At 40.2% G+C, this 13,046-nt stretch overlaps 2 protein-coding genes across 2 annotated transcripts in view; one reads left to right on the forward strand and one right to left on the reverse strand.

The window, feature by feature from the left end:
• Positions 1-9,135, reverse strand: part of stx1b (syntaxin 1B) — a 27,494-nt gene extending 18,359 nt beyond the window's left edge. Inside the window, exon 1 of the mRNA XM_056606012.1 lies at positions 9,111-9,135. Coding sequence (XP_056461987.1) covers positions 9,111-9,135 — 25 coding nt within the window. The remainder of the gene's footprint in view (positions 1-9,110) is intronic.
• Positions 9,136-10,723: 1,588 nt separating this feature from the next.
• The window catches only part of si:dkeyp-113d7.10 (uncharacterized), a 32,517-nt gene continuing 30,194 nt past the window's right edge, over positions 10,724-13,046 (forward strand). The window contains exons 1-2 of the mRNA XM_056606024.1: positions 10,724-10,760; positions 11,836-12,255. Coding sequence (XP_056461999.1) covers positions 11,892-12,255 — 364 coding nt within the window. The 5' untranslated portion in view covers positions 10,724-10,760; positions 11,836-11,891. The remainder of the gene's footprint in view (positions 10,761-11,835; positions 12,256-13,046) is intronic.

A 13,046-nucleotide genomic window follows, 5' to 3' on the forward strand; every position in this document is an offset into this window, starting at 1 on the left:
CCCCGACGCACACATATATCCACATCCCCACAGATAAATACACACACACACACACACACACACACACACACACACACACACACACACACACACACACACACACACACACACACACACACACACACACACACACACACACACACACACACACACACACACACACACACACACACACAATGTAAGATTTATCATGTTTATTAACGTGCAAACTTAAATTTATCTAGCCAGTCTGTCATGGTAGGTTCGGCATCAGGATGTTCTTGTATTTTTATATTTTATAAGTACAAGGTCAAACGTGCACGGATGATTTACCATGCCTCATCAGCAACCGTTCCCTGGGCTGCTGCCAAAACGCCTTCTGCCGGATGGAGTTGACCTTCCACATTATAAAATATACACTTTAACGGCTGAGGACAAATATTCTGCATTCCTTCTTTAATCAAAGAAGCGGATCGTCCCTCATATCAACAGAATAATGGTGTGTTTGCAGTTTGCACACACTGTTGCAGTCAGACGAGGGCTTTGCCCGGGCACTTGCAAAGAACGGTGACCATGGGCCAGACCACTGCCCCTTTGCCATCATTGGCTGAAGAGCCCTCTGGCCAAGAGGGAAAACTGTGTTAAAAAATATCCAATCAGCAGGTGGTGGAGGGTGAATTTTTTCACAATGCTAAACCTAAATTAACAAAATACGCCATATATATGTAGATGTATATTTATATTAGTGGTGGGCATAGATTATTTTTTTTAATGTAGATTAATTCCAAAATTAATCTAGATTAATCTAGATTAAAATGGCAAACGGCAAAAAATCTGTTTGTTTACCTTGACAGCGGTCAATTATACTGGCCAATGCTGATTTATCAAATATAATTCACCGCCGGAAGTTGTGAAGTGCCCATGCAAGTGAACGGAGCATAAACAAAAATAATTGACAGCTGAACGTTTGGAAGGCCCATGCAAGTGAATGGAGTCTACAGCATTGAGAAGAGCCGTGTAATAATCCATAATAATGTAAGGTTTAGAAGTTAAATATTTGAAAGTTGTAGAATAAATTAATATAATTTATATTGGAGTTAATTTGCTAGAAATGTACCAACAATTTTTAGTCAGTTAATCATTTACATATTTTTGTTACACAATTATTACATATTTACATGTTTACATATTTAACACAGTCAGGATATTCTGTTGAATCTGCCTCTCTGATTCAGGGCCGGATTAACAAATCATAGGCCCCTGGGCACAAATGTCTGAAGGCCCCCCCCCTCCCCGAAAAAAATCAGGAAAAAAGCGAAACCACTCAGTTGATGTCTCATCATGTCTGTGACTGTCAATTTTTCATAAATTTTTCATCTCTACCGTGTTTTTTTTTTTTCACCATAGGTGGACTGGCTCAATTGACAGGTTATGGGAGGGGGGTTAACTGTCACATTAGGCCACTATATTGTTCAGAATCATTATATTGCTGTTCTTATGACATTCGTTTTAATAATGAATTTTAAATGAATACCCTATTTAATAATACCATGTATAACTATTTTAAGAGTACAAACATTCATAAAAATTTATTTCGTGTGGTGCCCCCCCACTGGCTGGGAATGGTTGGGGCCCCTGGGCACAGTGCCGTGTGCCCTAATGGTAGATCCGGCCCTGCTCAGATTCCCTCACGTTTACCTCTCTAAAATTCTAGAAGTCTAAATTCTAGCTTCTGATTGGTTAGTTCAGTCACGTGATGGGTCCGAACAAGGAAGTGTTTGAAAATAGATAACGGCGATATTTTCTTTATCGCGCGAAAAAAGTTTTGCGTTAACGCAGCCGTTAAACGCCGATAACGGCCCACCACTAATTTATATATATATGGATCTGACTGGGGATAGAATAGGTTAATTCACTTGAGGTGGTAAACAGGTTATGTTCCTATCAGTTTTTCTCTTGCCAGAAGGACTATCTATAAGGACTACTTTATTTTAAGATGTCCCTGGAATTCATGGGGTTTCTTTCTAAATAACTTACTACTATTAGTGACTAGAATCCTTTCATCACTTCTAGACTGAATGTAATTAATGCATTCCATGGTAACCAGTAAATATACCAATAAATATATAATACATTTTCTTCACCTCAAAATTATATTCAGGGCTGATTAAATAATATCCGGGGCTATAGCGCCAAATACAGCCTGGTGATGCAACTGCCTGGGCCGTGTCCGATCTACAATGATACAACAATGTAAACAACAATTTGCATTATAACCTGAACTCACTGACACAGGGACAGAAACTATAGGGTAGGACGGGAAACCAGCCAGCAGGAGGGTGACTCCACTTACACACTGCTTTGTCATTTGTTGTTCAGATAGTGTCTCATCAAGCACAAGCTGTGTTTATAGAAATTGGGGGGAAAAAACGGCCACCCTTGTGTTTATACGTACATATTCTTGTAGTATTAAAACAAAAAGTATTCTTCTATTTTATAACAATAATTCAATTCAACTCCAATTGATCACCAACATTTTTTTATAAGATGGTTCTTTGCGGTTGTCTTTCATTCGTCCTGATTGCAGTCTTCCATTTCCTCACTCTATCTCTAAGTTTAACAGGATTCACCAGGATATATGATATTCATCTTCTGGCTAAAGCGCAACAACTAATATTTATAGTATATTATTTATAGAACGTATTGGGTTCTCTTGGTGGTCCGGGCCTCTGGGGGCCTTGGCAGAAACCAACAGGTGATAAAGAAATGTGCCTGAGAAGAATAGATTGTCCTATTTAAGAGAAAGCATCTAGATAGACACACAAAACACACACACACACACACACACACACACACACACACACACACACACACACTCAGGCGCTCAGGCACACACATTTTTATGACCACATACGTGCATGCACTCGAACACACACACACACACACACACACACACACACACACACACACACACACACACACACACACACACACACACACACACACACACACACACACACACACACACACAGACACACACACACACACACACACACACACACACACACGCACCTGACACACAAACACACACACACACACACACACACACACACACACACACACACACACACACACACACACACACACACACACACACACACACACACACACACACACACACACACACACACACACACACAGTCAGACAGACAGAGAGCAGTGATACAGATCTGTTGTATGCAGCCAATGTACATTAGAGTGAGAGAAAAAGAGAAGGACTCGAATATTATAAAAATAACAAAAAGAGTAGAGTTGGATAAGAAAAGGTTAACTCAGGAGGCAAAGCATGCAAACATAAACATGTTCATAGATTAGTACGATGAGATGAGATTAGCAAGGTAATTTAGTAATTTGGTAATAATAATGATAAAGTAAGTTAAAATAATAAGCAAGGTCACCTAAAATGTCAACCAAAGCCATGACCTTATTCAACCCTTAAGGGTTGAATTATACAGTGACATGTAATGTTTTTACGTCGTACAGCTGATTTCTTTTTACGTACATTAAGGACAGCATGAACAGCATGTTAACATCCCTCATTCTGTCTCTGATCATCCCATGCAGCCAGCTCGAGGAGTTAGAAAGAGTCTTCTTGCGTCAGGTCGAAAGTTCTCCTATGGGGCCTGTAGCTAAAGATGCTTATCTAGTCTGCCAAATAGTCACATAGGGGATTGGAGGTGATGTCCATGAAGGAGTTCGGTTCTCATCCTCCCATCGGCCGTCTATGCATTCGGCTGATGGGAGGCATTCTGAAAAATAGGAGGATTGTCTTGCTTTTAAAACTGCTGTTTCAGAAGACAGATAGGATATCTTAATCGTAAAAAAAATAGGAGGATTATTTTGCTTTTAAAACTGCTGTTTCAGAAGACGGACAGGACATCTTAATCGTAAAATGATTTCACTAATCAATACAGGTCAAATTAGATCTATCTCGATACACATTTGTCTCGTTCTTTTTGCCCAATTTGTTGTGTGGGCTGCAAAGTGCAATTTTTGATATAATGATCTAGTGCAGACCTCACCCTAAGCTGCTTATTCACAAAATACTCTCCTTTTTTTCTAACGCACTCGATAAAAACTGGCTGGAAACCAATCCACCAGTTAGTTGGAGATGCATCAAGGCGTCACTGAGACCAAGAAAGAATTTACATTTCCAATTTTCCAAATTAATTGATACTTGGCACTGATTCTGCCGAGCAAGACAAAACTAACATCATGTGCAGTTTCTACCCGCGCTGGAAAGAAATACTTAGCAGCACCTGGGCCAGACAGCTGCAGTCGTCCTTTGTTGTTGGGGACATATTTACTTTGGACTATTGATTGATGTACCGAAAACGATAAATGAGATGCATAAGGACATTCTTCCATGATCAACATCACAGTTAAGAGATTACGATTGATTTTGCTTTCATTTTACTACTATTGGAGAATGTTTATGTCATAACGGTAACACATTATCAAAATAATAATCGTTGGTCCTCGAGATGGTTGTAAAACCAGCTTGAATATAGAATCAGGCGCAGGATAGTGGCAGGATCCTGGGGGGTTTGACTCCAAGCGCCAAAGACACTGGGTTAGAATCCCCATGTCACATTCTACCTACAGGCATCCTTGGGCAAGATGCCTGACCCCCTATACCTGGTCTCTAAAGAAGTGTATCTCAATTCCCTATAAGTCCCTTAGTTACTATTGAAAAGGTAACAAATAATGCCTCGCCCAGATTAGTTCCAAACATCACTGAAGGTCCACATCCAGCGTCTGAGACAGTGCTTGATGACATATGACGGTGGGGGAATGTGCAGCCTCACACTCTGCGTTGTGCTCCAGTGTTTGAATTATGGAGACAATTCAATAATTTGATCATTCGATAATTGATTCATGAGTTGGATGGCCAACAGACATCACAAGTCAATCCCTTGCTCCACTGATGTTGTGCTTCATTATCTATTGGGGATCACAAAGGATTCGGTAAAAATAGAATGTATATAGTAATATATCAGCAATACAAAACTCTGCCATATTGTGCAATATGTGTGAAATACAAAACAAACACAAAGACATCCACTTCAAACATAAGAGCAGACAGCTGCTGCAAGGGTCAAAACATACAGCACTTCAAAAACAGAGCACAGAGCATCATTGAAAACATGTTCCATCGCCACTAAATTAATCCAAGACAAATGTAACAGTAGAAATATGATGGAAGGCAGCAGAAGAGAAATTTACATCTGAAATACAGATGAACACACAGTGGATCCAGATTTAGAGCTGCACACTCCAAATGAAACAATGCCGTGCTTCAATGCGTGTTTTCTGTTTTCACTGTTTAATTCCGAAGAGCACTTCTGCCAAAAATCCGCTACCTATTATTGGTTTGAAATTAAGAGCAATGAAATTTAAGGAAGTGATGTTACTGCGTACTGAATAATATGTATAAAATATTTATTTTCATTTATCTACAATAATTGTCCTAATATTATGAATGTGTATTTTTCAAGACTAGAACCCATACCACCTGCAGTACTTTCACGATCCACCAGAGGTACATGCCCCACAGGTTGAAAAGTGGTTACAGGCTGTTGGACTCCCAGTTGAAAGGGTTTCAGGAGGGTGTACCCCAATGTCCTCGGCCTCCCTGTATTACTAAAGGCCTCTTTGAGCGAGCTGCCTTTCTCCTATCCTTTGATAACTTTGCCTTTCCCATTCGTATCATAGATCAACGCACCCCTTCATGGTGAAGGATCACGGAATTCTTCCTGAAGGACTACTGATAAAGGCCTGCCAAGGATACCAATGTCATTAGCATCTTGGATCAATAAACCCACTGAATGTGATGAGGTAGGGAGAAAGCAGACTTTAATACAACAAATAGAACGCTCTAACAAACTAAATAAGGCCTCTCCCGCTGGTATGTTGACAGACTAAATCTTTCAATTTCCTAGTCCACGAATGACGTCAACTTAAGTTCAGGAGAAAGTTAGTCCGCCTGCCTACCGATAACCACCTGTGTTTAAACCCTCCTTTATCCACCTGTTTCTCTTATATGTTGCCATGCAAGACTTGAAGGTCCTAAAATAGCCATGGTGAGACTGCAGCGTACACACAGAAGGCTGGCCTATTTAGTCAGTCTATCTATGGTGTTCATCAACAAACTCTTTACTACCATGTTGTCCCTGTTTACACTTGTTAATGAATGCTGGGCTTTCATTCAGGAATAACTTGCATCGTTGGGCCAAAGGGGTTTCATGGCGTATCATAGACCGACAGAGATCCATGTAATATTAGTTTGGCATCTGCTTATCTGCTGGAGATGCAGAATTGGCTATCATGCTGAATTCATTCATCATAAGCTCCTCTTCCTTTAGAAAGACGAATGCAATATAACCAAACCCCCCCCCCTCCGACCCATCTATATTTTGGGATAATCCAATATTCTTATCTTTACCACAGCATTTCCACTGTACTAACTCTCTCTCTCTCTCTCTCTCTCTCTCTCTCTCTCTCTCTCTCTCTCTCTCTCTTTCTCTCTCTCTCTCTCTCTCTCTCTCTCTCTCTCTCGCTGTCACTCTTTCCCTCATAGACAGCAATTGCACTGCACTACAAGGGAATGGACAGTTAGATTGGAACTCGTAACGTCAAGGCGGACAGGAAATGGAAGCCCTAACCCTGGTAACAGGAATGCTTATGCTTTTGAGCAACGCCACACAGGAAATTGATCCAGGTTTTTTGAGTTTTGAGGGGAACCATATTTTCTATGGTGAGTTGACTGTTAGGGTCAACATTGTAAAAACTTAGTTCATGGGTGTGCATGGTAGAGTTTCATATTTACTGGAAGCTTATTGGGTTTGGTAAAAGCGTATTGGGTTAAGTGACATATAACTTGCCAGCAGAAGGCAGTGTTCAGAAATGTTTGTATTAGCTTTAAAGACAAATAGCAATGCTTTATAATCTTCAAATTGTTTAATGTTATTCATCTTAATTATGTTTATGTTTAATATGTTTGAAAAATAATAGTGTTTGATTGACAAGCAGTCGTGGAATCTGCTTCAGTGATTCTCTGTCTAACCACAGAATGTGCTGACAAAAGCCTGCTGCTGCTGCCAGTCAGGAGGCCTCAATTGCTGCCAAGATGGTATTTTACTGAGTTGGTGGTTTGAAGGAATGATGAAAAATCTCTGCAATAAAAAATCTAAAAACGACTAGATCTATGTTAGATATTTTGTTCAGTTATGTACTTAAATGATCTATTATCGATCTAGCATAATACAATGTGCTACTTTGATATGTGGTCCAAGCCAGCTCCCAACCTATTGCAGGTTTTCCCTCGGATAGACTTAACTTTGTTGGGTTATTCATTGTTTCGTTTTTTTCATCCATCCAATAAACGATGAGATCGGCAACCGATTGTGTACACAATTAAAAATAATAATAATAACTAGAACTGCAAGCAGTTATCCAGGGGTCCAAGCGATGTGCATTTCGCCGGCACAACGCGAAGGATGTATTCAAAACGCTACCGTGAACATGTGGATATAAAGGTTTTGACTGTGAGAGGTTTGGTGTGGGAGTTTCGGCCCCAAACGCATTTTCCGCTACCGTTTCGTCGTCGACGGTTGGATCAAAATAGTTTTTTACTGATTTGCAACGTGAAACATATATTCAAAACGCTACCGTTTCGTCAACGATGGTCGGATCAAAATAGTTTTGCTGATTTCTTTTTGTGTGCATCTGAAGATGTCGTGCGCAAAGTTTGGTGTCGATCGGGCAAGAAATGTGCGAGGAATAGCGAAAAGGCAGTTTAGCGGTTTTCGCCATTTTGCGAATAAATTATATAGACGCAAATGGGCGTGGCCTATGCAAAAAGATGCAGCTGACTCCAGTGAATCTATGTGTATAACGTTTTTGACTGTGGGAGGTTCGGTGTGGGAGTTATAGCCCCAAACGCGTTTTCAGAACATTCCATTGGCTAATTAGGAGATATACAATTTCCTCGTTTATGGCGCCCCCTTCTGGCGAAACTTTCCGAAGAGAATTTTCCTTTTCCAAATAACTCCCGCCCACATTAATAATTCTTGGCCATATTTATTATATAGACTCGGGTTGGCCCCTAGATGGTTTCCCTTGAGTTTGAAGAACATTCCTTTGGCCAATTATAAGATATACAATTTCCTAATTTATAGCGCCCCCTTATAGGACTCAATCAGATGTCTAATTTTGTTTTTTCTTTGGATTTTTGATTTTCGACGTAAAACGTAGCTAAGCAACAAATATTCAAAACGCTGCCGTTTCGTCGTCGACGGTCGGATCAAAATAGTTTTCGATAATTTCATTTCGTGTGCTTCTGAAGATGTCGTGTGCAAAGTTTGGTGTCGATTGGGCAAGAAATGTGGGAGGAGTAGCAAAAGGCAGTTAGTACACACTAATGAGTATCTTTCTTTCCAAACTCCTGTTAGCGCAATTATTTATATTTTTTATTTTGGAACAAAAAAACTCCCACTATATGGTCACCTCACGCTGTAACTATAAGGAATCTATCTATTAGGAGGTATATAAGTTTTAAGCATAGGAAGTATTATAATTGATTAGATTATAATACTTTCTATAATATGACAAAAAAAAAATGCTTCATTAGTTTGAAGTTTAAGTTAAGTTAAGTTACGTTTAAGTTTATGTTGGGGAAAACCCCAAATATATCTTGATGGAATTATCATTTATTTGAGGCACCAGTGGTGGCAAAACAATCATCCACCTACTGCACCTTCCCCACACCCCCCGCCCATGACCTTCTTCGACCCCATCAAGCCATTCGACCTGGCAGTGAGTACCGGATCATTTACAAAGCCATATTTTTAAGAAAACTATGTTATTACTTTAATAAATCTTCCTCTTTCAACATCTATCTATGCATTTATTTACTTTCCATTTATAAAAAAATACAATGATTTGAGCTGTCTTAATTCAGAATATTTGCAACAGCTACAACATATGGAGGTGCTAGGTTCCATCCTATAAACAATAATTATCATACACACAGCTGTAGAGTACAAAAGCTGAGATTCCTTTGGCCTTACCTGGGTTTCTATCAAGCAGAGACATGCTAGCAAAGTGTTTTTAGCTTTACAAAACAAATTGAATACCGGCTTCTGTAGAATAAAGAATGAACCAGCACACTTGAACTACACACAAACCGAGCAAGAGGGAAAGAGGAAAAGAGATAGAGAGAGAGACAGAGAGAGAGCGAGAGAGAGAGAAAGAAAGAAAGAAAGAAAGAATGAGAGGATCTGATAATCTGTCTAGTACCGTACAAAAGATTAGGCCTACATGCAAAAAATATATTGTGTAGTATTGTAACACAACTGCTTACTGTTCACAACTCTTAAAATCCTAAAAACTGACAGATTTAGTTGCGATAGCTAATACAAATAGTTTTTTGGGGGGAATTTGAGGCATATGCCACCCTAGAACCCCTCTGGACACCCCCCCCGGTGATAGTTAAAATGTATCCTAAACGGGTAGTTAATGTGTAGGGCATGAACATAAGGATTAGCTGATTGACTGAGTATATAGAATAAGTATGTAGTGTCAAGGTATAATTTCCTATTCTTTTTTCCCTTCCTGTTTCTCTACCTACTTATTCTTTGAAAGAACTGTGATCTTGGAAAGTTATCGCATTCTATGTATCGCCAATAAAAGCGACATAAGCCTATTGCTTCAGCCACAGCAGTTAGGGCGCACATGTGCAATAAAACTGTCCACGGGGTCCCACTGGGTCCAACTATTATTTTATTGTTTTATTATAATAATATTTATTATTATAACTCATTGTATCAGGATGCAGGTGTTTTGTGAAACGCATCAGAGAATGTGTCCCGCTGACAGCCAGGTTGGTTTTCTAAACAACCAAATGGGTCGATTCTGTCATACCGTGCGGTCCACACTACACACAATCCGCCGCGGGGTCTGATCGAACTGGGGCACCTCGGTCTCGAGATGAGCCCCGTACAACAAAGAGAAGGCACGCAACGAGCGACAGACATCCAGTGTGTTTGACGCTGGTTACCGTATAACAGACACTAAATGCGAACGTTTCAGGGGGAGTGCCCCGTCGCTGCGGTACGTTTTATGGAAAGTGTTGGGAGAGGCTATTGCACATGTATCCCGCCTTGCCAATGCGTGATATATGAGTGAACTATGTTTAGGCCTATATGTATAAAGTATGCTTTGTATGCAGCGCGTAGGTCTGTACAGACTAGTGTTGCCTACTGCAGATAGCTGCCTGTATATATCCTGTACATATGTAGGCCATTGTATATTTTTATGTATGTATGTTTGTTTGTTTGTTTGTTTGTTTGTTTGTTTGTTTGTTTGTTTGTATGTTTGTATGTATGTATGTATGTATGTATGTATGTATGTATGTATGTATGTATGTATGTATGTATGTATGTATGTATGTATGTATGTATGTATTTATTTAATTATTTAGGTATATAGATATGTAGGTAGGTGTATGTAGCTATGTATGTAGGCTATCTACCTAATACGCATTTTATACGTGCATACGTCTGCATGTGCGTGTGCAGGCTATTATGTTTCCATGTGGGTGCGCGCGGGCATGTATGCGCGCGTTTGTATAGGGTAGAGGGCGGCGTTTAAAATCATATAGGCTATCCATAGCATGTCTGTTGTCGTCTGGCTGGCTATACCAGATGTTGCTATACCAGGTAGGCTACTGTTTATGAACACAGAAAAACCCACCATTGGGATTTAGTTGGCAGAAACACGTTTACCCAGGTAAACGAGTTTGTACTTAACTTTAAGTGGAACAAATAACGGATTGTAACGCTTCAGTTAGGCCGTATCGTGTTAACACTGAGTTATCAAGCTGTGTTTTTTTCGGTCAAGGGCTACATAATTTGAGTCGAAGGACTTGAGTGTTCAACTCCTTATTCCAAGGCAGTCGTAGGCTAATTGACAGTTATTAGATGAATCTTTATTTTAATTACGCGAAGTAGTCATACAGGTACAACGCCAATGAAGCCAATTTAACAACGGGAATAGGCCTATACGTGATTAATGCCCTGTTCAACTTAGACATAAGGACATGAGCAATCTTTCTTATTTCTAATGACGTTTTTTCCTATGAATGGACAACATGCAACAGAAAGGGACACTTGTAGAGAAAAACGCGTAATTCATGAAGGAATAAGAACCAGTTGTGCTACCTGCAGGCCTAAATACTTTTAACTTAAGTTATGTTGTAACTTAGCCTATAGAAAATAAGATCCTATAACAAGATCAGTGTTGCATTGAAAGATATAACAGACGTTTTCCGTTGGCTTACATTCTAATATTAATTGATGATAGGATACGTACAATTAATTAATACAATGGTCTGTGAGTCGATTAATTATGAATAATTTGATTAATGGATTTTGACTGACTCAATCAATGCACCTACAGTGATTTGCTAGCCACGTAGGGTGTGAAAATATGCCCGCATTCAAAATGCCGTATATTTGATTGTGTGTGCTCCATCTTTGTATCAGGGTTTGGTTATAGCTCTCATAAGCAAAATGGCGTGGATGGGGAAGCACGGCATGTGTGCTGCTGATACCATTTAGCACGGGGAAAATATTTTTGCGCTTCAGCAAGACGTCCTACGGTAGCGTCTGAAGGGGTGTGCACCAGCCTTCTATGGCGTATACACGACGCATAGTGATAGAGGAGGCAGTCCGCCGTGCGTTTCAATTGCTGGAGAGCCGACTTTGTTTAATTTGTGTTCAATTTTCTTAAAAGGAAGCGGGGGCGCAAAAGAAGAATGAAAGAGCTCTCAACGCGAACGGGACGCAATCATGAACGGGTCCTTGTACATTTCTTTCTTCCAAGGACAACTCGAGCCTGTCTTGGAGCAAGTGGTGCAACTCGCAGTCCAGGAAATAAGCAAGACTGTGGGGTCGAGTCTCAATTCTATGTTACTGGAAACTGTTGTCAAAGAACAGGAGAACAAGCAACTTAAACTGCAGCTCCAGTCGCGGGAGAATGGAGGTGTTGCCCTCGAAAATGGGTGCCCGATGCCCGCTAGCAAGGCGGCCGACAGCGCGGGCAGTGGCAGAACAAAGCTCGGGCCACTACCAGACTCACACGCCCCCGTCCACTGCACCGCGCGCGGCATGCCCGCAGATACACGCAGACTGGAGCAGAAAGGGCGAGTTGTGGGTAAGATTGTGTACTCCTCCGATATATGCACCCCAACACATGCAGACACTCTCTCATGGTACTCCTTTATTGTGCTATATACAACGCGGCACATTACGTAATATAGCAAGCACATAACCAGTGGAGTGTGGGCCACAGAGAGCCCATACGAAGCCAAACAAGAGTTTCTTTATGCCTTTCTGACATATTGTATTGAGATATAATAAAAAAAAAAGCAGCACCATATTGACGGGAATAAATGTATTTCTCAGCGTCACAAAACGTAAACATGACTAACTTTTCATTATATTTTGATTGGGGCTATATAGTGAAGGAAAGAAAGTTTTAACACATTGGTAGTGGCTACATCATATATCCTGTTCTCCTTCATACGTAGTTACCCTATGCATGCCTATAGGCCTGTAGTTAATCTATAGGTGGATGTCTGTTTCCAGTTCGCCCAAATGAATAATTAACAACCTCCTACAACAGTATAATTCTCCCAAGATCTTTCCCAGAAAAAAAGGACTTTCACCTGTTTTTGAATGATGAAAACCCTGGGTGTATATAAAATAGTTGCACACATCTTTACAATGAACAAGATAGCATACCTTGAGTATTGAGACCAAATGTATATGTCAATGAAAGCATTATCAGTTGTGTGCTTTATGTCTGGTTAAGATAGTATAGTGTATAGTGCATAGTAGTAGTATATTTAAGTTGAGTTACAGACAACAGATGTTAGTGGGGTGTCAGTGGGGCCTTGCATTCTTTCAACGCTTGCTGTAAATGAGTGTTTGTTTTGGGCAAAA

Source organism: Gadus chalcogrammus, chromosome 2 (genome assembly GCF_026213295.1).
Source record: "Gadus chalcogrammus isolate NIFS_2021 chromosome 2, NIFS_Gcha_1.0, whole genome shotgun sequence".
Classification (NCBI taxonomy): Eukaryota; Metazoa; Chordata; class Actinopteri; order Gadiformes; family Gadidae; genus Gadus; species Gadus chalcogrammus.